This window comes from Dermacentor andersoni, chromosome 3 (assembly GCF_023375885.2).
Source record: "Dermacentor andersoni chromosome 3, qqDerAnde1_hic_scaffold, whole genome shotgun sequence".
NCBI lineage: Eukaryota > Metazoa > Arthropoda > Arachnida > Ixodida > Ixodidae > Dermacentor > Dermacentor andersoni.
In genome coordinates, this window is record NC_092816.1 from 29710004 (window position 1) to 29730833 (window position 20830).

General features: G+C 47.8%; 2 protein-coding genes across 2 annotated transcripts in view; one reads left to right on the plus strand and one right to left on the minus strand.

Annotated features, from left to right (window-relative positions):
• Positions 1-1156: 1156 nt before the first annotated feature.
• On the minus strand, positions 1157-7337 carry LOC126518223 (cholinesterase-like). The gene is made up of 3 exons (XM_050168068.3): positions 6124-7337; positions 3832-4979; positions 1157-2110 (listed from the first exon to the last, which is right to left on the minus strand). Exons 1-3 carry the CDS (start codon positions 6430-6432, stop codon positions 1942-1944), a joined length of 1626 nt encoding a protein of 541 aa, XP_050024025.2. The 5' UTR covers positions 6433-7337; the 3' UTR covers positions 1157-1941.
• Positions 7338-14639: 7302 nt separating this feature from the next.
• LOC126518214 (cholinesterase-like) overlaps positions 14640-20830 on the plus strand; it is a 49261-nt gene continuing 43070 nt past the window's right edge. Inside the window, exons 1-2 of the mRNA XM_055065126.2 lie at positions 14640-14853; positions 16401-16624. Coding sequence (XP_054921101.2) covers positions 16593-16624 — 32 coding nt within the window. The 5' untranslated portion in view covers positions 14640-14853; positions 16401-16592. The remainder of the gene's footprint in view (positions 14854-16400; positions 16625-20830) is intronic.

Below are 20830 nucleotides of genomic sequence, written 5' to 3' on the forward strand. Positions count from 1 at the left end.
GAAATTATAGCCATCACCTGTCCATCAACCTTCCTAGAAAAAGTTACATCCCACCTGTCATCATGAAAAAAAAAATGTTTTACTTTTTCACGTTTAACCCACCCCTTATGTAAAACCCCCTGCAGGGGGTCTTTAAGGAAATAAAAATGAAAAAAAAATCCAGTATAGTCTGCTTCACATGGCATATCACGCGTGCACTCCAAATAGTCTCAGACTCTGACAACGAAAACGAAAAAAAAAAAAAATTCAGAGCCCTTGCACTATGTGAAGATGAAAGACCAGCGAGCTTTATTACTCAGTAGCTATATTAAAACACGAACAAGCTCAGACTACAAGCCGTTTACAAGCTCAGACTACAACTTGAAAAATGCCACTCGAGGCCTTTTGTACATGCCTCAAAATAAACATCTATTGATCCTGCCACCTATATGACTAAGCTCCCTTGATTAAAAAGTACTTCGTTCTCTCCTTGTAACCCATTACTATGTCATAAAGCCGTACCGTACCAGCAGTGATACATTTCGATACTCGTTTTTTCCGGATGCGATAGAAATGTAGAATCAATTGCCAAACGCTATTGCTAGCCTAAAAGATGTCACCGACATTGAAGATGTTGCTGAGGCGTATTTACGGGAGTTCGCAATTTAGTTTTGAAGTGACAAGTGGTATGTGCGGCTTGATGTTCGTTGTACGTATTTCGATAAATGTCAGAAGTGTGCTGAACAGCATTCAACTGAACATCTTATTCACTGTGAATTGACAAGTGTTAAGTAACTTTACGTACGTTGTCATTGTCCATATTTGATGTAATTGTATTGCCCTTTCTGTTATGACCCTCTATGAGGGTTGGCAGTGTTAATAAATAAAAACAAAATTACATTTGCAGGCGCAAGTTGTAATCAGGTTGATATCGCTGGAAGATGCCTTCGTCCTGCAGCAGACATAAAACAGGCTGATGATGATGACAGGTACGTCACACATCCTCAGCGTGGGATTTGCAAGACAGAGAAATATGAAAGGGGAAAGACAAGGAGGTTAACCAGAGGGGAAGGAGATATTTAAAAATATACGATTTAAGATAGGGGCATGGACGTCTGCATTCCTATGTTAATGCAACCGGGATATCATCGTGACGTGCATCAAATCACAGACAGATAAAAAAGAAGAGCCTCAGGCGGCGCCCTTTACTGTTACTTTTCAGATAGCCATGTATTCATCTGTTACTGAAGCGTCTGCGAACACGTGACAAGAAGCCACGTTCATGTTGCAAGCTTGAAACAGTAACAAGTAGCGTGCTACTTGGCGTGCTACGTTCACACACACCTATACACAAGCTTTGAACCACTACATATGACAGCAGCACTAATAATGCCGGTGCACAGTTTTTAAATGGCTACTGTCTTGTTTGTGACGACGCCACTGCAGGCAATCACCTAAATCTATCGCGTCAACAGCGTGGGGATGTTCACAAAAAATTTGAGTTTACACGAAGAATACAGAGCAAATGAAAATACGAACTATTTAGGGTTTGACAGTGCATCTCGCTCACTTTCAGAACAACTCGTAAAGTGTAAAGGCAAGAAACGCAAGAGCCCGGAACATTCCTCACATGAACAGATATGGAGTCACTAAGCCGATTGAGGCTCGTATGGTAGTTGGCCAAGCACTTGTACCGCACGAGAGCACTGAAGCTCATAGCTATATCGCAGTGTCTCGACCTAAAGGGGCTTGAGAGTTAACAGTATATTATCGATGTAGCTTCACCTAGAGCGAAGTCCAGCCTGGTTTAGATTCACAAAAGCTCAATCTTAAATGTCATCTCGTCATTGAGCGCGAGAACTAAGCGCCCCGCTTAGACACACGAGCAAGTTCCATGAGTCCTATAAAAGCGATGATATCGTCAAGGTCTCTGCGCTACGTTCCTTTTATGATGCGTCTAAATCAAAAGTCCGTGGTATTGGGCGCTTTGGGCTCGGCCACTTGCAAGCGCCTCGACAGCTCCTGCACCCAACTGCACTGCTCGTAGCGCCAGTTGAAGAAAACGTCGGGGTCTGTGCCGTTGTCGACGTAAACGGCCTTGGTGTCGCCGAAGGCTGACCACGGCACTTTCCTGCAGTGTGAATTGAGAATATATAATTGTTGTGAGAACTTGACAAGAAACCTGCCTTTTAAGAGGCAGTAGGTGCAGAGTAGGCAACTGCATACCAAGGAAACAAAAATTAATAATGTTGTCGGTGCAGTCAAAACCAAAACTGTACCGAACTTAGATAATCTGGATCAGTTTGTGCGGACTTTTCTGCAAGTGGGCTAAAAAATTATTTTTAAGTTTAAGTATTTCGCTACTCTGAGTGTTAGAGCTTTGCCCCATGAAAGTCTTCTTTCTACGCTCTTTACTTTTATCGGCAAAAACGCGAGAGGTGCCAATTGCTTTATCGATTGCATTGGCGAAAGAGTATAGTGAGGCTATGCAGAACGGGCCCGCCGCGTGCAACCCAATAGGTAATTATTAGGGGTGTGCGAATAGCGATTTTTGAGACCGAATCGAATACGAATCGAATAGCGCCAGAAGATAAATCGAATTGAATACCTAATAGATTTTGAATAGATTTCGGATATCGAACAGCCGCGGTCACACTTAATCTAAAACGATGTTTACGTCCTATAGTATTCTTAAGGTTAGCATGTTTCCGTCATTAATAGCACGTTGTGAAGCATTGCTTATTAAAAACATAAATGGAGCGTTAGGAGCAAACAAGCAGTTTCTTCGCTCGCATTCACGCGAATCTGCAGCGAGCGCCAATGATCGCTGCATGGCGAGTAAAGTATAGCTACCAAAGTAACATAACACGCCCCATTACGAAAGTTCTTATGTTTTACGTCTGTACTATGCCTGCGGAGGTGCCAATTTAACGAACTTTTGTTCCAATTTTATGTTTAATTGGGTTTGCTTGATGTTTGGAAATATTTGAAACGTATTCGAAAAATATTTGATTTTACGGATAGTGACTATTGGATTCGAAGTCAGGATCTAATAGGCCACTTTGATTCGTTATTCAAAGGTTTCGATAATTCGCACACCCCTAGTAATTACGAAAGACGGCTAAGTGACGTCCACATCCCAATCTTGCGAATCTCCAGCAAACGTACTTGTCGCGTGCGGTGGTGACACTCAATACCTTTGCACTCTCGGTCGTCATTAGTTGTCAAGAAAGCAGCAGACTTGAAATAACTGCCTTATGTTAAAGCCATAACATGGTGGAACCGAAAAGACGGCTGTAAATGCACTTGTATCTCTCCAGGAATGAAACGCGATTATTTGAGTGCTCCACCTTCGGCATGTGTTGCACCATGCTGAAAAACATTTAGGCATCGAGAGATATTCAAAAGCACATGAGTCGGTTCACTAAAACGAACTCCTCGCTAACCATGTTTTACCCGCAAATGTACGTCTGCACTGCAAGAATAGTGTCAATTATGTATAAAGGACCGCAGGCCTAAATTGTTTAACATCGTTCAACCCTTTCCCTATTTCATTGTTTAACCTTTCACAGTTTAGGAGATGCTTCTCGAGATAATGACAATCATCGTAGTTTGCCTATTCATTGTGTTATTTTCAAAAAGATGTCGTTACCACAGCAGCCTAAACCGGATTTAATTTGGGAATAGTGTTTTCCACGTGAATGCAAGTTTTTTTTTTTCATTAGCCTGGCAAAATAGGTGGAGGGGGGTGAGGGGACGTAAGTATTACAACCATGAAACAGCCATGCTAGCTACGCAACTGCGGCGCTTCAAGCCTTCGTTCTTCTTCCTTGAAGAAGAAAAGTAACTCACCCGCTCTTCGCGAAAGCGATGGTGTAGTTCAAGTTCATCATGGGTCTGTAAACTTGGTGTTTCACATTCCCGTACACGTAGGCAACGCCTTCCATCTTGGTGATAGCCGTCGCCATCTCCACCAGAGGGCAGTAGTAGACGGCGTCGGCTAGAAAGTCCACGGCGCCAGTAATCGCGTTCTTTTCGAGCGATTCCACGGCGCTATCGGGTAACTCCTCGAACAGCGTCGGCGCGCTCTGCATCGTGAAGAAGTGCACGAGGCGTCCGATCACGTGCCGGGGTGGCGTGCTCTCGGAGATGCCTTCCGACTTGGCTATCTCGTCGTCGAACAGCGCTTGACCGTCTTCCCTGCTGTAACCGCACAGGACGCTCACGTCTTTCAGCGGCCTCAACGGCAGGGCGCTCCACGGCGCGACGGCGCCGAAAGACGGACGCCCCGACCCGGTGTTGCTGTCCAGGTTCGGAACGAAGCGAAGCGGCGGCTTCATCGCCGCGCTCGCCTCCAGCAGCTTCCGCGCGCTCACATTCCTCAGGCACTGCAGCAGTGCGGTCGCATCGGTGGTTTTCGACGTGCCTGCGCATTCCTTTAGGTTTGCCGCGATCATCTTGGCGTTGTCCATGCCTCTGTTTCGAGGAAGCAAGGACCCAGCCACCAAGCCGTGCAAAATGAGTCGCTTGAAGAATGCCGCCATCCGGAAGTTTGGCGTCAGCAGATCCAGCGAGAGCAGCACGCCGCCGGAGCCCACGCCTAGGCCGACCATCGTCTTGGGATCGCCGTGGAAGGCGGCGACGTTGGTGCGAAGCCAGGTCAGGGCCCTGACGAGGTCGCTGAAACCGGCGTTGCTCGGCATGCCTATCCAAGGGGTTCGCAGGAAGCCGAATACGCCGAGCCTGAAGTTGATCGCCACCACGACGACGTCTGCGGAGGCGATCTCTCGGCAGGCTTTTTCGTGGTCGGACACGTGTCCGGTCTGGAACCATTCGGACGACACGACCACCAGGACCGTCTTGAGCGACTCTTCGCGCGTGCATAGGAAGGGTGTCCAGATGGAAAGCGTCAGGCATTCCTCGCGCATTTCGTCAAGCAGGGTCTCATTGGTCGAATTCTGGAAGCAATGTGGCCCGTGCTGGTCGGCTTGAAACGTTCCCTTCGCTCGTGCGAAAGAAATCACAGGAAAAGGAAAAGGCGTTAGCGACCGAGCTCTCATACATTAGTGAACAGGTGAAGTGCGTTGTGCCAAGTTCGGGGATAAACTTTGGCTCATTAGTACTGCGTGTTGTCAGGAACCCTGTCTGCCTTTTGCCATATTCGCTGTACGTTCAAGGTACCATGCGCGCATACTAGGTGATCACATGTATAAAATGCAAATATACATATACATTTAATTTTCTTAGCTCCACCGTGTCCTTTGTTCAGAACTTCATCGTACGTGCTGAAATCTGCAGCTTATACACTCAAGCAAACACATCACGAGGCCACGAAGTATTCCAACCAGCGATTCAAAAAGCAGTGGGCATTTATGATACGATTTTAGCTTTGCATGGCGTCGTTGGAACTAAGGCGGATAAATTATCCAAAATTATAGAAAATTACAGCCTATAACGCACTTCTCTAGAGCAGGGGAATGGTTTGCTGTAGATTAAGCTTACACCGTCTGCCGAAAGTTGGTACTGCACGCACACCGAAGACCGACTGCTGCTACACTGAGCAGCAGGTGGCGGGGCAGTTTAACGAATGCCTTCGCAAAGCCGGACAGCGTTCCACGTTGGTCTGACTTAGACATATTACATATTACATCTCACATATTATTTTTTACCAAAAACAATGTCTTATTCGGTCCTTGGGACACACTGGCACACGCCACAATTAACGGTCCAAATGCGACCCTGTCTCATTTCTAACGTTGAGCGCATGCTCATGAAGGATAGTGTCGTTGCCTTCTGGTGCTTTATTAACAAGTTTTGCGTTGCTCTGGACCTACAGTGGATGCCACAAATGACAGAAGGCGCAAACGTGCGTCTGGACACACTGCTATCACGGTATAATCGGTGCTCAGAAGTCTGCGCATAAAAGACCAATACGAAGCAACCCAGTGCAGGCATAGCAAAAATAAGAGGCATTCTGCGTTTTTGCGGATAGATGTTATTGCCGCGCTGGAAGAGCCAGGTGAGAGCTGCTCTGCAGGGCCACTGTGTAAAAAAAAAAAAAAACATCTCCTTTGGTTTAGCATAAACATTTGGTTTCTTCCTTGCAGATTGACGTATCGCAAGCGAGTACAAGAGTACAATTACAGGCATGTCGGTCTCGACGGCGTAGTTGAAGCGGTTGACGCCACTCGTCGACCTGCCGTAAGGAATGCCGAAGAACTGCCGGACTGGCTTCTTGCCGGCGCCCACGGTGCCATGACTTCGCCAGCCCCGGATCTCGCCGCTGTCGATCCACACGCTCAGCTGTGCGGCGTCGGTGCACGCAGATGTTCGGTGCGTGGTGATGCGGCCGGCGTTCGACGACGTAGTCCCGCCGCTCGACTTCCTCCTCGTGTTCCGGGAACGCGGCCACATGAAGTACGCGGACAGCAGAAAGATGAGCACGAACAGCATCACAGAGCCGCTGATGGTTACCACGTGAGCCCTGCGCGGGAACGATTTTAATCAGCGGCGGAACCAGCTAAGAATGAAGCAAAATACGTGCATGCGTGTGTCTTCAGTCCGCGCTACGGCAGATCTACTCCTGCAGTGCCTGAAAACTTCTGATGTCATTCTTAGAGAGGCATTAAATCAGACTAAAGTCCTTAGGTGGCGGCGCGCCCGGGCAACACCAACAGCAACTATATATCTGCAAAGTCATAACTATACATCTGCAAAGTCATTCATTAGTCGACTCACTCTGACTCACTCGGACTGACCCGTCAGTCTGAGTCAGTCCGTCTGTTATCAGTGCGTCACTCGGATGAATACAACTGGTAGCTTAGTGCGGTCAAAACCACAGACACGAGAAAGGTGGACAAAGACAAGCGCTTGGTGACACTGTGCGAGACAAAAATTTTAATGTATGCAATGTTATGTCTCTAAATTACAGTGCGCCATAAAGGAAGTAAAAAAAAAGCTTATAATTCGAATGTGACCACGATATTTTCCCTTTACAAATATCAATATGAGCGCGTTTATACGTCTCGAAAGGCTGTTTTTCTACGATTTTGCACGTAATCAATATATACGGATGGCGATAAAAGCAAGCGCAAGAAAGAGGACGCGCAGAGATGGACGCGTTGAGGCGCCGCACCACGTGCCGCAACCCCTAGCTCTAGCGATGCCACTGCCTGCTTTAATTGTACGCCTACAGTGGTTGTATAACGATAAACTTCATTAATTGACAGTGATATATAAACACCAGATGCTTTCTCCCATGAGCCAGGGCGTACATTTATGCCTCCTTCTGACAACACTTCTACGCGCGCATCGATAGCGCTGGGCAATGTGTCGTCGTGAGGCTAAATGAAGGGGACTACGCTAACAGGTTCGCGAACCGATATATATAGATATATATATATATATATATATATATATATTAGGCGCACGAACCGGAACTGAACCGGAAAGAAATCAAAGTGCGTTGAACCCGCAGCGAACCGGCATTTTTCTTTTTGCCTCGGCACCCCGGTTTGATTAGCAGCGAACGCTGTTGAATAGCGTGCGGAGAACAGTGTGCAAGAGAGTGTATGGCATGGCTGCATGTATGTAGACGTGAGTGTGAAGGTGACGTTTAAGCGAACTCTGTTATTGCTCTGTATCAGTGTTCCTTTTATGGTGAGCTGGTAATTCACGCGAATTATAAACCTGTGAGTTCGAATATTATAAGTAAGCGGGTGATTGCATGAAATGGAATCTGGTTCCGTAATTCCGTTAGTTATGAATTTGTTCGTATTTACCCGAATGCGAGTGAGCCCGAGTTAATGCACCTCCGTGCGCCTAAGTGGGCCTGCCTGTGACTGCTTTTGGCAAGTCTGAGTACAAATGAACTTAGGTCAGTTTGGCCTTGATTAGTTTGGGTTCGAGTGATCAAGCCCGATTGAATAGAATTTTGGTGAGTGTGAGTACGAATGAGCTCGGCTGATTAATATTTTGATGAGTCTGAGGTGTGAGTGATCCCAGCGCAAGATAGCATATTTTGACGTAATAGTTCTGCGGAAACCCTCAAGGTGGAGATAACTAATTAATAAAGGGGAATTATTAATTAATAAAACCTTTATTAACAGCATATTTTGTGAGCGAGTACTAGCGAGTCCCGTTCATTCTGCCGATGTGCGCCTGCAACCACAGTAGGCTAGTAAACCAATCCGACGTAAAACAATAGTCGACGAAAGAATGCTAAGTTGCACCAGTAAAATAACGCTTCAGCATTATCAAAGTGGTCATTAAAAACGAGGTGAGCCCTGTTCAGCTGAAAAACACTACGACGGCTGACAGGTGGCGCCGCCGACGTTAAGTTTCCCCACCATGGAGTTCACGTTAACGTCAAGCATTTCTCCAGCATGCACGTGGTCTATAATTAAACAATACTACGTAAGCAAGCATCACATTCTAAACAAATTGGAGATTCACCATCAGGAATATTTATTACGTATTTTGCATGCCCCAAAACTAACCAGAATGTTGTTTTCACGGGACGTAAATGACGCGGCATCTCACCGTGTTAGTATACCCAAAGATTGCCGAAACAATGACCACAGTGCACCATATCGTACGACACTTTGCTTCTTACAACACAGCGCCTGTGTTGTGTCCTTCCTTCAGTCCTCGTCTTTTGCGCTGTGCAAACATGTCGATATTGAAACACCAACTCTCCCAAGCTTCCACTTTATCAAGTTTCTTGATGAAGGCCGTTTTTCACCGGTTTATCACTGTTATCGTCGAGCCGCGCGAGACGCGTCTGCTGTTCTGTCGTCTGTCTTGTTTACGCGGCTTGCCAATGTGCCAAGATGGCAAGATGGATGACAGTGATCGCCATTTATATGGACAAACCGCTTCGAAATACATGGTGTCGCGCTGACGCTTCGCGAAACTGAAAGGGAGGGGGGGGGGAGTCAAATTGCGTGGTTTTAAGGTGCTGTATAGCTAACCATGATCCGATTGTGAGGTACACCGTATTGTGGGACACCGAAATAATTTTGACCATCTGGGATTCTTTAATGTGCAGCTAAATCTGAATACATTAGCGATATTGCATTATATCCCTGCCTAATTACCGCCACGCTGGCCGGGATCATACTCGCGAGCCAGAAGTTAAGAGCGCAACACTATAGCCACTGAGCTGCCCCGGTGTATTAAAGGGCGGAATGGCTAGCCTTCGTTTCCTTCTCTGATTGTCTGCCCCATTTTCCGCCAAAATAAATGAAAATAATACTTTGGAATGGTACATGACTCATATTGTTAAGCCAGTAATAGTTGCCCTGACGAAAACTTATTTCCCTTGCCGGAGCGTTGTTGGTTTTGTCTAAATTGGTTTAGTCTGGCTCCATATAGCATTTCTTTTAGCAGGCCGAGAGAAATTCACACAATCTGTACTCAAAAAGCGCTTGGACGCCCCAGGTATAGGGTCCGCATCTTCTGTCTGATTGAGTGGATGCTACATCTGCATGGAGCACGCACGAGATAGTTACCAGTCTGTATGATTCACGCATCTGCCGTCGCACTTTATCATATTAGTTTCTGTTGGTATTCGCTTCTATGAAATTTTAGGGTTCGTTCTTTTCTATTTCATTTTGTTTTATTTTTATAATATTTTTTGCTGCTTAATGGACCTGGTCCTCTGGAGGCGTTTTTGAACCGCCGTGACTAACCTAAGTTTGGGCGCTAGGCCTTAGCGTTACCATTCTCTATCCTCTATTCCAACCCGTTCCGCACCATCAGCCCTTCAAGCACCCACCCGTTTGTTCGTATCTATCTATCTATCTATCTGTCTGTCTGTCTGTCTGTCTGTCTGTCTGTCTGTCTGTCTGTCTGTCTGTCTGTCTGTCTGTCTGTCTGTCTGTCTGTCTATCTGTCTATCTATCTATCTATCTATCTATCTATCTATCTATCTATCTATCTATATCTATCTATCTATCTATCTATATCTATCTATATCTATCTATCTATCTATCTATCTATCTATCTATCTATCTATCTATCTATCTATCTATCTATCTATCTATCTATCTATCTATCTATATCTATCTATCTATATCTATCTATCTATCTATCTATCTATCTATCTATCTATCTATATCTATCTATCTATATCTATCTATCTATATCTATCTATCTATCTATATCTATCTATCTATCTATCTATATCTATCTATCTATCTATATCTATCTATCTATCTATATCTATCTATCTATCTATCTATCTATCTATCTATCTATCTATCTATCTATCTATATCTATCTATCTATCTATCTATCTATCTATATCTATCTATCTATCTATCTATCTATCTATCTATCTATCTATCTATCTATCTATCTATCTATCTATCTATCTATCTATCTATCTATCTAATCTGCACTTGCCCTGTCTTGTTGCTTAACGTGGTAGTAGGCTGCGTCGTGGGGCGTCGTCTGAAATGGTCTGGAGTGCCGCAGGGAGTCGGGACACGCTGCCTCGCGTGGTGCACCGGCGTCTCCGGCTTGGCGAACGCGGCCTTCTTGGTCCCCTCGGTGGCCGAGCGGACGTTGAACTGGCACTGCAAGCGAGAAATGCAGCCGTATAGTGCGCGACGGTGGCGGTAACTGTTCAACGGCAAAAGTTTATTTATTTTGTAAGGCGGTTTATTGACCATTCAGAAACGCTACCGTCTCAGGCGGGCGTCAGACACCGAGAGCGCGAGCCCCCTCTTCGTCGGCAGGCCGATGATGATAGTGCATCCATAGGACGTGCCAGTCTTCTTCGCTACAACTGCCCCCTGGAGAAGAAGGAGCCATCGTGGCGACTCAAGGAGAAGGGAGGATAAGGGGGTCGTAATAGGGTTTAAGCCTCTGGACGTGCACTGTCTCGCGTCCGCGACGCCTCCAGTGAGTAGATTGGCGTTAGCGGCTCGACGACGTAGTTGACTGGCGTCGCCTGTTGTACGACGCGGTAGGGACCGTGGTATTTAGCGAGGAGTTTAGAGGATAGACCAGGGGTGCTTGAAGGTATCCAAATCCAGACTAGTGAATCTGGCATGTAGGTGCAGGGAGGTCGGTCATCATCGCGACGGAATTTTAGGAGACTCTGGTCTTCCCCCGTCAGCTAACGGGGCAGCTGACGGCATTCCTCGGTATACTTGGAGGCTTCAGACAGAGGCGTGCCCTCTGATGGGTCCGGCCGGTAGGGGAGAATGGTGTCGAGCGTACAGGTAGGTTCACGGCCATATACGAGAAAGAATGGCGAAAATCCTGTTGTGGCCTGTGAAGCGGTGTTATAGGTGTACGTAACATATGGCAAAACAAGATCCCAGTTGATATGATCCGATGTAATGTACATGGATAGCATGTCGCCCAAAGTACGATTGAGCCGTTATGTTATGCCGTTCGTTTGCGGATGATAAGCTGTAGTGTTGCAATGGACGGTATGGCACGCGGTCAGAAGGGCGTTAAGAACTTTGGAAAGAAACGCACGTCCTCTGTCAATCAGAACTTCCCGCGGTGCCCGATGATGCAGTATGAAGCGATGCAGGAGGAAGGACGTAATGTCGAGGGCTGTCGCTGTTTGCAGTGCCGCAGTTTCTGTATAGCGGGTGAGGTGGTCGAAAGCGACAATAATCCAGCGATTACCAGCTAATGTGCAGGGAAGAGGACCGTAGAGATCGATGCCGACACGGTCGAATGGTCTGGACGGACAAGGAATGGGCTGCAAAGCACCAGAAGGACGAGGGCCAGGAAGCTTGCGTCGTTGGCACGCTGTGCACGAGCGAATGTACTTTCGCACAAGAGTAAACATGCCACGCCAATAAAAGCGGGAGCGAAGCTTGGCGTAAGTCTTGAAGAGGCCGGCATGGACGCATTGCGGGTCTGAATGGAGAGCGGAGCATACATCTGTGCTCATATGCCGGGGGACGACTAATAACCATTTGCGGCCGTCGGAAGCGTAATTTCGACTATAGAGAACACCATCCTGCAACTCAAAATGAGAAACGTGGCGGTGGATAGCGCGTGAAGGGCGTGTTGTTGAAGTGTCAGAAATGCAATCCATAAGTGCCGCAATTAAGGGATTTTTGCGTTGCTTTACAGCCATGTAGACGTGCACGGGCGACGAAAACGCCGATTCGATGACTGAAATGCAAGTCATGTCACTTGGTGTGGGCGACAGGGAGAGGGCATCCGCGTCGGTGTGTTTACGGCCAGACCGGTAAATGACGCGTATGTCGAAGTCTTGTAACCGTAGAGCCAATCGCGCAAGGCGGCCAGACGGATCTTTCAAAGTTGATAACCAACATAGAGCATGGTGATCTGTAACGACGTAGAAGGGGCGGCCGTACAGGTGGGGTCGGAATTTTCCAAGGGCCCAGATGGTAGCCAGGCACTCCTTTTCGGTGAGCGAGTAGTTGGATTCCGCTTTCGTTAGTGTTTGGCTTGCGTAGGCCACTACGTATTCATCATGCCCACTTTTTCGCTGTGCAAGCACGGCACCAAGTCCTACGCCGCTGGCGTCGGTGTGGACTTCCGTGGGGGCCGTGGGGTCGTAATGGCGCAGTACGGGAGGCGAAGTGAGCAAACGCCGCATTGCTTCAAAAGCATCGTCGCAAGCTGAGGCCCATGTAGAAAGTCGTGTGTCGCCGCGAAGCAGCTGAGTCAAGGGAGCAATGATAGAAGCGAAATTCCGGATAAAACGACAAAAGTAGGAGCAGAGCTCGATAAAGCTCTGAAGTTCTTTCAGGGACGTGGGTTTCGGGAATTCGGTGACGGCGCGAAGTTGGGAAATATCAGGTAGTATGCCATCTTTCGATACGACGTGTCCGAGTATTGCAAGCTGCTTGGCTCCAAAGCGACATTTCTTCAAGTTGAGCTGGAGGCCTGCCTTGGTGATGCACTGCAGGACTTGTTCGAGACGGTACAGATGTGTGGGAAAATTTGGAGAAAAGATGACAGCGTCAAGGTAACATAGGCATGTCTTCCATTTTAGCCCACGAAGTAGATTGTCCATCATTCATTCGCATGTAGCAGGGGCGTTGCAAATCCCAAACGGCATAACGTTAAATTCATATAGGCCATCTGGGGTCACGAAGGCTGTCTTCGGGCGATCGGCAGGATTCATAGGCACTGGCGAATAGCCAGAGCATAAATCGAGCGAAGAAAAATACCCTGCGCCTTGCAAACAATCCAGAGCATCGTCGATGCGCGGTATAGGGTAGACATCTTTCCGAGGTATCTTATTAAGACGGCGGTAGTCGACTGAAAATCGAAATGAGCCATTTTTTTCTTAATCAGGACTACAGGTGACGCCCAGGGACTATTAGAGGGTTGAACCACTCCACGCTCAAGCATTTCGCTTACTTGGTTTTCAATAACACGGCGCTCCGCGGGTGATAAACGATAAGGCCTCTGGCGCAGTGGTGCGTGTGTGCCGGTGTCGATCTCGTGACGTACAGTCGATGTGCGGCGTGGTGGGGCTTGTTGACAGTCCAACGTAGATTGGTATTTCCGTAGAAGGCTGAGAAGTTGCGAATGCTGTGTAGGGCTCAGGAGGGCATCTACTGAGCTACGGAAGACTTCTTGCGTAGGCTGGTAACAAGGCACGCCACAAGTGAACGAGTTCGCGTCTGAACTGGTGTTGTCAAAAAGGTCCGTCAAAGATCGTTACTGAGTCGGCAGGCTGAAGACGTCCAAGGCACTCGCCACGACGTAAGACGAGGGGCGTGGCCTTAGCGTTGGAAACGAGCAGTCGCGTGCAGCCACCGCTGACAGGACAGCGAAAGGAAGGGAACATCGTCGGCGAACAAAAATGTCCGATGGGACAAACAGGGCAGTAGTGTCAGTGGCGAAAGTAGAGCAGGCATTCGCAATCACAGAAGAGTGTGGGAGGATCGTGGTGTCTTCTGTAACGGCCAGTTTGTCACCAAAATCGTCAAGGTCATGTAAACGGGTATCGGGAAGTGGAGAAAATTCAACTTCGGCGCGAGAACAATCAATGATGGCCTAATGATCGGAAAGGAAGTCCCACCCCAAGATGACGTCGTATGAACAGGATGAAAGAACGACCAACTCGACTGTATACGTGTATCCTTGAATGACGATGCGGGCGGTACATGCGGCAACAGGGGTAATGCACTGGGAACTTGCTGTCCGGAGTGAGAGCGCCGATAAAGGCGTCATTATTTTTCGAAGCTTGCGGCAAAGTTCTTCCGTAACTACTGAAACGGCGGCGCCTGTGTCGACTAATGCCAGTGTGACGACTCCTTCTACAGATACTTCGATTACGTTCGTCGGAAGAGAGCGAGGCTTTGTGTGGATTGACTGGAACGCAGTTCTCGCCTCTTTAACTGCGGTAGCTAGTTTTCCTGCTCCGATGGGGCCGGACGCCGCCGCATGGGGGAAAGTGAGCGGCGACGAGGGAATGGCGAGCGACGATCACGAGCAGAAGGAATGACGTTGCTCGTAGACGGCAAGTACGAGTTATTTGGTGGCGAGAAGGACGAAGCTGGCGAAACGTAGGAGCGGACAGGTTGGTCATTACCTTGAAGTAATAAGCGACAGCGACAGTGCCGTGCCACGTGACCAGGGATTCCACAGAAGAAGCACACGGGGTGTTTGTCGGGTGTACGCCAGGGTCCCGTGCTAGCTGGTGATCTGGTGGTGTACACTGGAGGGATTGGACGTGGCAGTGCAGCAAACGGTGGTGCTGAAAAAGTCGATGGAGCTGGTCGTGCTGCAACCTCGGCGTAGCTTAGAGGTACAGGCAATGCTGGCGCTGCACGAGGGGACTGAATAGCTTCGGACACTTGTTCCTGGAGCACCTGACGCAACCTAGGAGTCAAGGACGGCGTAGGCCCTGGGACGGCGGTGAGTGGGGATAGCTGGCAGGCGACTTCGGAGCGTATAAATTCCTTGATTTCGCCGAGCAGATGGTCGTTGTTAGTCACAGTGGCTAAACTTGCAATGGAAGTATCGGAGGTCGAAGAACGTCGAGTGAGTAGACGTTGCCTCCTGAGTTCGTCGTGGCTTTGACAAAGTTCAGGGACTTCGACCACGGTCCGCGTGCTTTTCGAGAGGAGCATTCGGAATGCGTCGCCTTCGGTGCCCTTCGATCATTACGTGACGGATCTTGTCAGACTCGGTCATCGATTGATCAACGCGCTTGCAAAGGTCCACAATGTCTTCTATGTACTTGTTGAAGTTTTCGCCGGGTTACTGGGAACGGCTGCGCAAGCGCTCTTCGGCACGTAGCTTCCGCACCTCAGGGCGACCAAAGACTTTCGTAATGCGCGCCTTGAAATCTGGCCAGGTGCTGAGGTCGGATTCGTGGTTGTGGTACCACACACTAGCGACACCCGTGAGATAGAAGTTCACGTAACTGAGCTTCGTAGCATCGTCCCATTTATTGTGGGCACTCACTCATTCATATATCGAGAGCCAGTCTTCTACGTAGTATTCGTCGGAACCGCTGAAGATGGGAAGATTGCGCTGAGGCACTGAGCCAGGACAAATCAATGTTGCCGATGCGGGAGGTGTTGTTCGGCTGGCGTCCTCAGGCATGGCGGCCGGCGGTGTCCGATTACGTAGTTCCAGGGTGGTTGGGGAAGTACTACCCAGCACATCCACCAAATATGTAACGCGGTTTATTGAGCACTCAGAAACGCGACCGTCTCAGTCGAGCGTCAGACACCGAGAGCGCAAGCCCCACTTCGTCGGCGGCCCGATGATGATATTGCGTCCATAGGGCACCAGTCTTCTTCGCTACAATTTATTTATTTATCTATTTATTTATTCATTAAAGCGAATCTTTCTTTGGCCCTTACGCACTCATCTCTTCTCCTAGCTTGAACTCTCTCATATTGACCGTGCGCCTACTCAAACCACCCTACTTATTAGAGGTGGTTGCTCTGTGTCTTTGTTAGAGATATAAGGTAATTTGTACGGCAAGCCGATCATGAAGATGGTGCTGGGTCAAAGCGCCCACATACCTCATAGCATGAACCAATGGAGCTAAATAATGTGTGTTGCCAGCAGCATATATGTCTACTACAGTATACCGGGAAGATCGCGCTTGATTTTCGCAATTACGCATCGATAATTTCTTCCCCATTCTTAAAATTTATTTTCACGTCCTTAAGGTAACTCAGGGGCTATAAGAAATGATGTAGTAGGTGTCTATAGATTAATTTCGGCCACCGGCGTTTGTGATGTGTCCCCGAACACTGTACAAAAGTGTACACTGATGCTCAGAGATTCTGATAAGCGGATAATATGCACGGAGTTTTGATGCGAAATTTCTCTAACTTTGTCGTCAAGACGAAGGTGAAACGAGACCAGAGCGCGTGCATGGTGCAAAAGCTGTGCCGCTGCTCCAAGATTTCAGCGTGTTACACGGTGAATAAACATCTTTACAGTTTGGTGGTGAATGTGCTGGGTACTGCCACTTCACGCTGGAGTTCCTAAGCCAGACCTAAACGCGGAGCCCGGCTAGTGCTACTATGTCGACCGACTCTCCTGGGCAAGCAACGCCGTCGAACGGACGACGATCTGCGTAACCGCCCACCGTCTGCGCGACTCCGCCATCCTCAGCGACAGCGGTGGTACTGATGTGGAGCCCTGGCTGGCGTCCTCTGAACGTGTAAGCGTATTTACTAAGTGGGACGATTTTGTCAAATTAATGAACGTCATCTTCTACTTTGTGGACGTTGCGCACCTATGGTTTTGTAAACAAAAAGCACATATACCAGCTTGTCCTGCGTTCAAAGTTGTCTTTACAGATTTGTTTGAAAGTCCCACCGTGCGGTAGCCCTACAACAACCGGCTTAGTTACCAGGCGATACCTTCACTAGCTATACGAAGACGTTATGTGCAAAAACGTTAAGCCGACCATGACCGAAGCCGACAGAATTAGTGAGGTTGTTAGGTGAATTAAGGACGAAGCGTTTCAGATGCTTCTCACCAGCCAGTGTTGCAGCTTCTGTCAAGTGCTGCCAAAGCTTTGACGAGCTGCGTCGCAAAAGAGTTTCCACTCCCCACGCCATTCCTCAAGCCGCATCATTCTCCAGCTTAGCGCTTCAGCCTGGCAAAAACGACTCCGGTGAACTCCTCCCCTCCCCCTCCTTCCGATTATGGCGTTCATTCACGAGACGGCGGACTGCCGGCTTTCAACCCTACCTCTTCCTCAGGAACCTGCACGGCCTCTGCCTTGGTGTCTTAAGCAAGTGACTGCATTTATGACACCTCACCCTCTGGGCGTCACAATGTGCGGGTGGCCGCCCCGCTACGTGTGCCGAAGTGGCCACCAGAATCGCATCGCCCCACTTTTCGTATTGACCCGCGCACTTGTTAATCTTTTCCCGGTGACCATTATCACCGAATAACAACTGCTCCAAAGTTATCGCTCGGCGCAAGACGCGCTTTCATGTATCGGAACTATCTCGAATGTTGTCACTGATTCCATATAAAGAAAGAGCCTTGTCTGTACTCATATAATCAGAATGCACACGTAACGCGAATCGTGGTGCACATTGACGCGAATAGTGGTGTACGCGAGCACGAGCGGTTACGCTAGAATGAGCGATGATTGCGCTTAGATCAGATTTCGACGAGCGACGAATGCGCTTGCCGCTATCGTTGTGCTTTGGGTGTTACTTGCTGTTCTTGGAATAAATTCGCCCTGTAAAGAATTAGATTTGTTAACCACAGCTTTGGACCTGTGCTTCTCTTCACCATTGCTACAACTTGACAGTATTAATCACCAATGCACCAGATACCGGCCCCCGTGCCGCGTCCCGCGCCTCCTCTGTTTTAACTGCGTAGCGTATGAGGGGCTCTCGAGCAAGGAGATTCATCAAGAATCTCCTTGCCCGAGAGATAGTGGGTAATTATTTTTTTGTGCGATTTGCTGGACACGTCTTTTATAATTGCTGTTACCACCTCCTGCCTCCTCGCGACATCGTAAAACATGGCAGAATTCAGCTGCAAAATTAAACTAAGCAGTTGCGCAATAAAAGTTTTCTTGGCGGCATATACCTTGGACGCCACGGTGCCCGTTGGTTCGGGTTCGCGGTCTGTGCCGGCGATTATGGCGCAGTGCTTGCCGGTGCCAGGCCGAGATGGGCACGCCTTGAGGGCCTCCATGCTTTCCTTCTTTCCGAGATTGGAGGACTTCCTACACGTACCACCGAAAAAGCAGTTGTACAACAACTATCACTGCACAAGCAACTAACTATAGTTGTGCAATCGTTTAAGTGATATTGCTCACGGGGATACGTCCTGCAACACCTCACTAAATCATGTACAGCGCAACGTCGTTATAACAAAGTCAGTGGGCAGAAAATATAACTTCGTTATGTCATGCATTTCGTTAAACGCGGGTATGATATGAAGTAGACATAGTAAAACGGGGGGCATAAACTGCACAAGTGCGAGAGCTCGTGAGACCCACATTGAAACAAAGCCTCACTCTATGTGGCGACATGACGGTTGCGAAATTTCCCTTACTCCTGCCTATCGAGTATCCTTACTTAATTGTTCCGAGTGTTCCGAGTTTAGAGTGATTGTTCCGTGTGACCTCCGCAGCGATACTTGCGTTGGGAGGTTGGTACGAACCAAAGACAAGAAACGCAAAGAGTCATCGTTTATGCGGCGCCGAGTGATCCCGTGTAGATCTCCCACTTCACACTAATCGAAGTTCGGTGCCACTGTGATTTAAAGAATCGTGGCTAGAGTGCATGATCTCTGATTCGAACCACGAAAATCTTCAATTGAAGTGACATTCAAAATAATGAGTTTGTTTTAACGATTGTTTACCCTTAATGTACGCGCTTTTTCGGTGGTTCTAAGTCGATCGTGTTCACGGCCTGTAGCGCTCCCAAAAAGCAAACATTTCCGTGATCATTAGGCACGCCGCAGTGGGAGACTTGGGATTAATTTTAACCACCTGTAGGGTTCTTTAACGTGCCAGTCAGTCATTCATTCCACTTGGGACTATTACAGGAGTGGGAAATGCCAGCACAGTGGAATGTAGTAAGTGCTGATGCAAAGTACTTCTACGCACCCCCAACCCGTATCATTAATCAAACCTAAAGAATACTATGGAGCGTAATCCCTAAAACTATGAAACACGATATCTAACACTTCGAAAAATAATTCCCGAGATGCGCCATACTTATTTGTATTTCACCACAAATGAAGGAATAGCAAAATTCCGCTTATTATTTAGTACACTTATCTTTCGCCAAGGCACGGTAAACCAGTCATAGTAAACTGAAATTAATAATTTATATAGGGGCTGTGCTCGCGACGGCATCATCGGTTTATTTTTATGTCAACTGCAGGACAAGAACCTCTCCCAGCGATATCTAATTACCCCTGTCTAGCACTAGCTGTTTTCAATTTGCACCCGCAAATTTCTTAATTTTGTCATCACACACAATTTTCGACCGTCCTTGACTGCGCTTCCATTCCCTTGGCACCCATTCTGTACTCTAATGGTCCACCGGTTATATACCCAACGCATTACATCGCCTGCCCAGCCTAACTTTTTCTTTAGTTTAATGTCAACTTCAATATCGGCACGCTTCGAGACAAATCTGCGCCCCTTTGCGCAGGCTTGAGAGAAACAGTTGCCCTTCCCCTTCTTTCATTTTATAGTCTGTCAGTCGTTGCGCTTGTCGACGTGGCGCATTGCTCCCCGCTCAGGCTTATAAGAGTGGCTGCTCAGAGTGAAATACAGTAAACATTCCTTACGTACAAACACGCTTTATTCTAAATATCGTTTTAATTGAACGTTTTCGTAGTCTTGACCCCAGTGCATGCATGTTAGACTAGATCACCGAAAGCCGCTTAATACGAACTGTGATGCGAGAAATTCGCATGGGGTCGCTCGGTGCATCATCCAGCCGCTCCGTGATTCAAAGCGCTTAGAAGCATTGACGGGTCAGCATTCTAGATAAGCAAGAGACGCTTAGAGTATGGGTAGAACTGGAGTCGTGGCAAGCGTATACGCAACATTACGTTACGGATATAGAGGTTTTAATGAAGAGCGCAACGATCAAGGAGACATAGGGTAAGTAGTAGACTGCTGTGCATGTATGTACGTATGCCTGATTAAGTCAAGCAGGCTAGGAGACTATTTATTGCTGGCGCGTTCGAAGCAGATGCCAATAGAAATCATCATATCATCATCATCACGACCCTTTGCGTTTCTTCGACTAACCTCCCGTGGACTTGCCGAGGCAACGGTCTCTAAATGGTCACTTCGCCTCATGGCGGCAGCTACACGGAACCATATACCACGTGATAAGGCAGTTCTTCACACGAGTCGGCAGAATTTCGCCACTATGAAGTCACCGCTATCTCGTGCGGCTTCGTTTCGATGTACGGTTTATGGACTCTCACACTACGACTCTTTGATAGACAGTGAGCTAGTAATCAAGCAATATATATATATATATATATATATATATATATACACCACATCAAGTGCGCTGCAATGTCTTGTGGCGAAATGTTTTGATTGCAACAACCACGTGAGCAACAAGAATGGCGATCAAAATCTTGTTAAGGTTAGTTTCTTCTTGATACAAAAGGTAATCAAGCATCAATGCCAGAAGACCGCTGAGCTAACTGTAAAGTCTGCGGTAGACATTTTCTTTTTTGCTGGTGAAGCAACGTTGAAGCTACTTTGCGCGGCGTAAACGGACGTGACACACAGCGGACTGCGTATTGTTGGCGGTTACGTTTACCGTGGTGGAAATTATAAATAGTTCGCATCTAATTTTCGTGCAAGCATGCGTCTGTCTCTAGCCACCATTTAACACTATACACTTAGCCGAGCTTA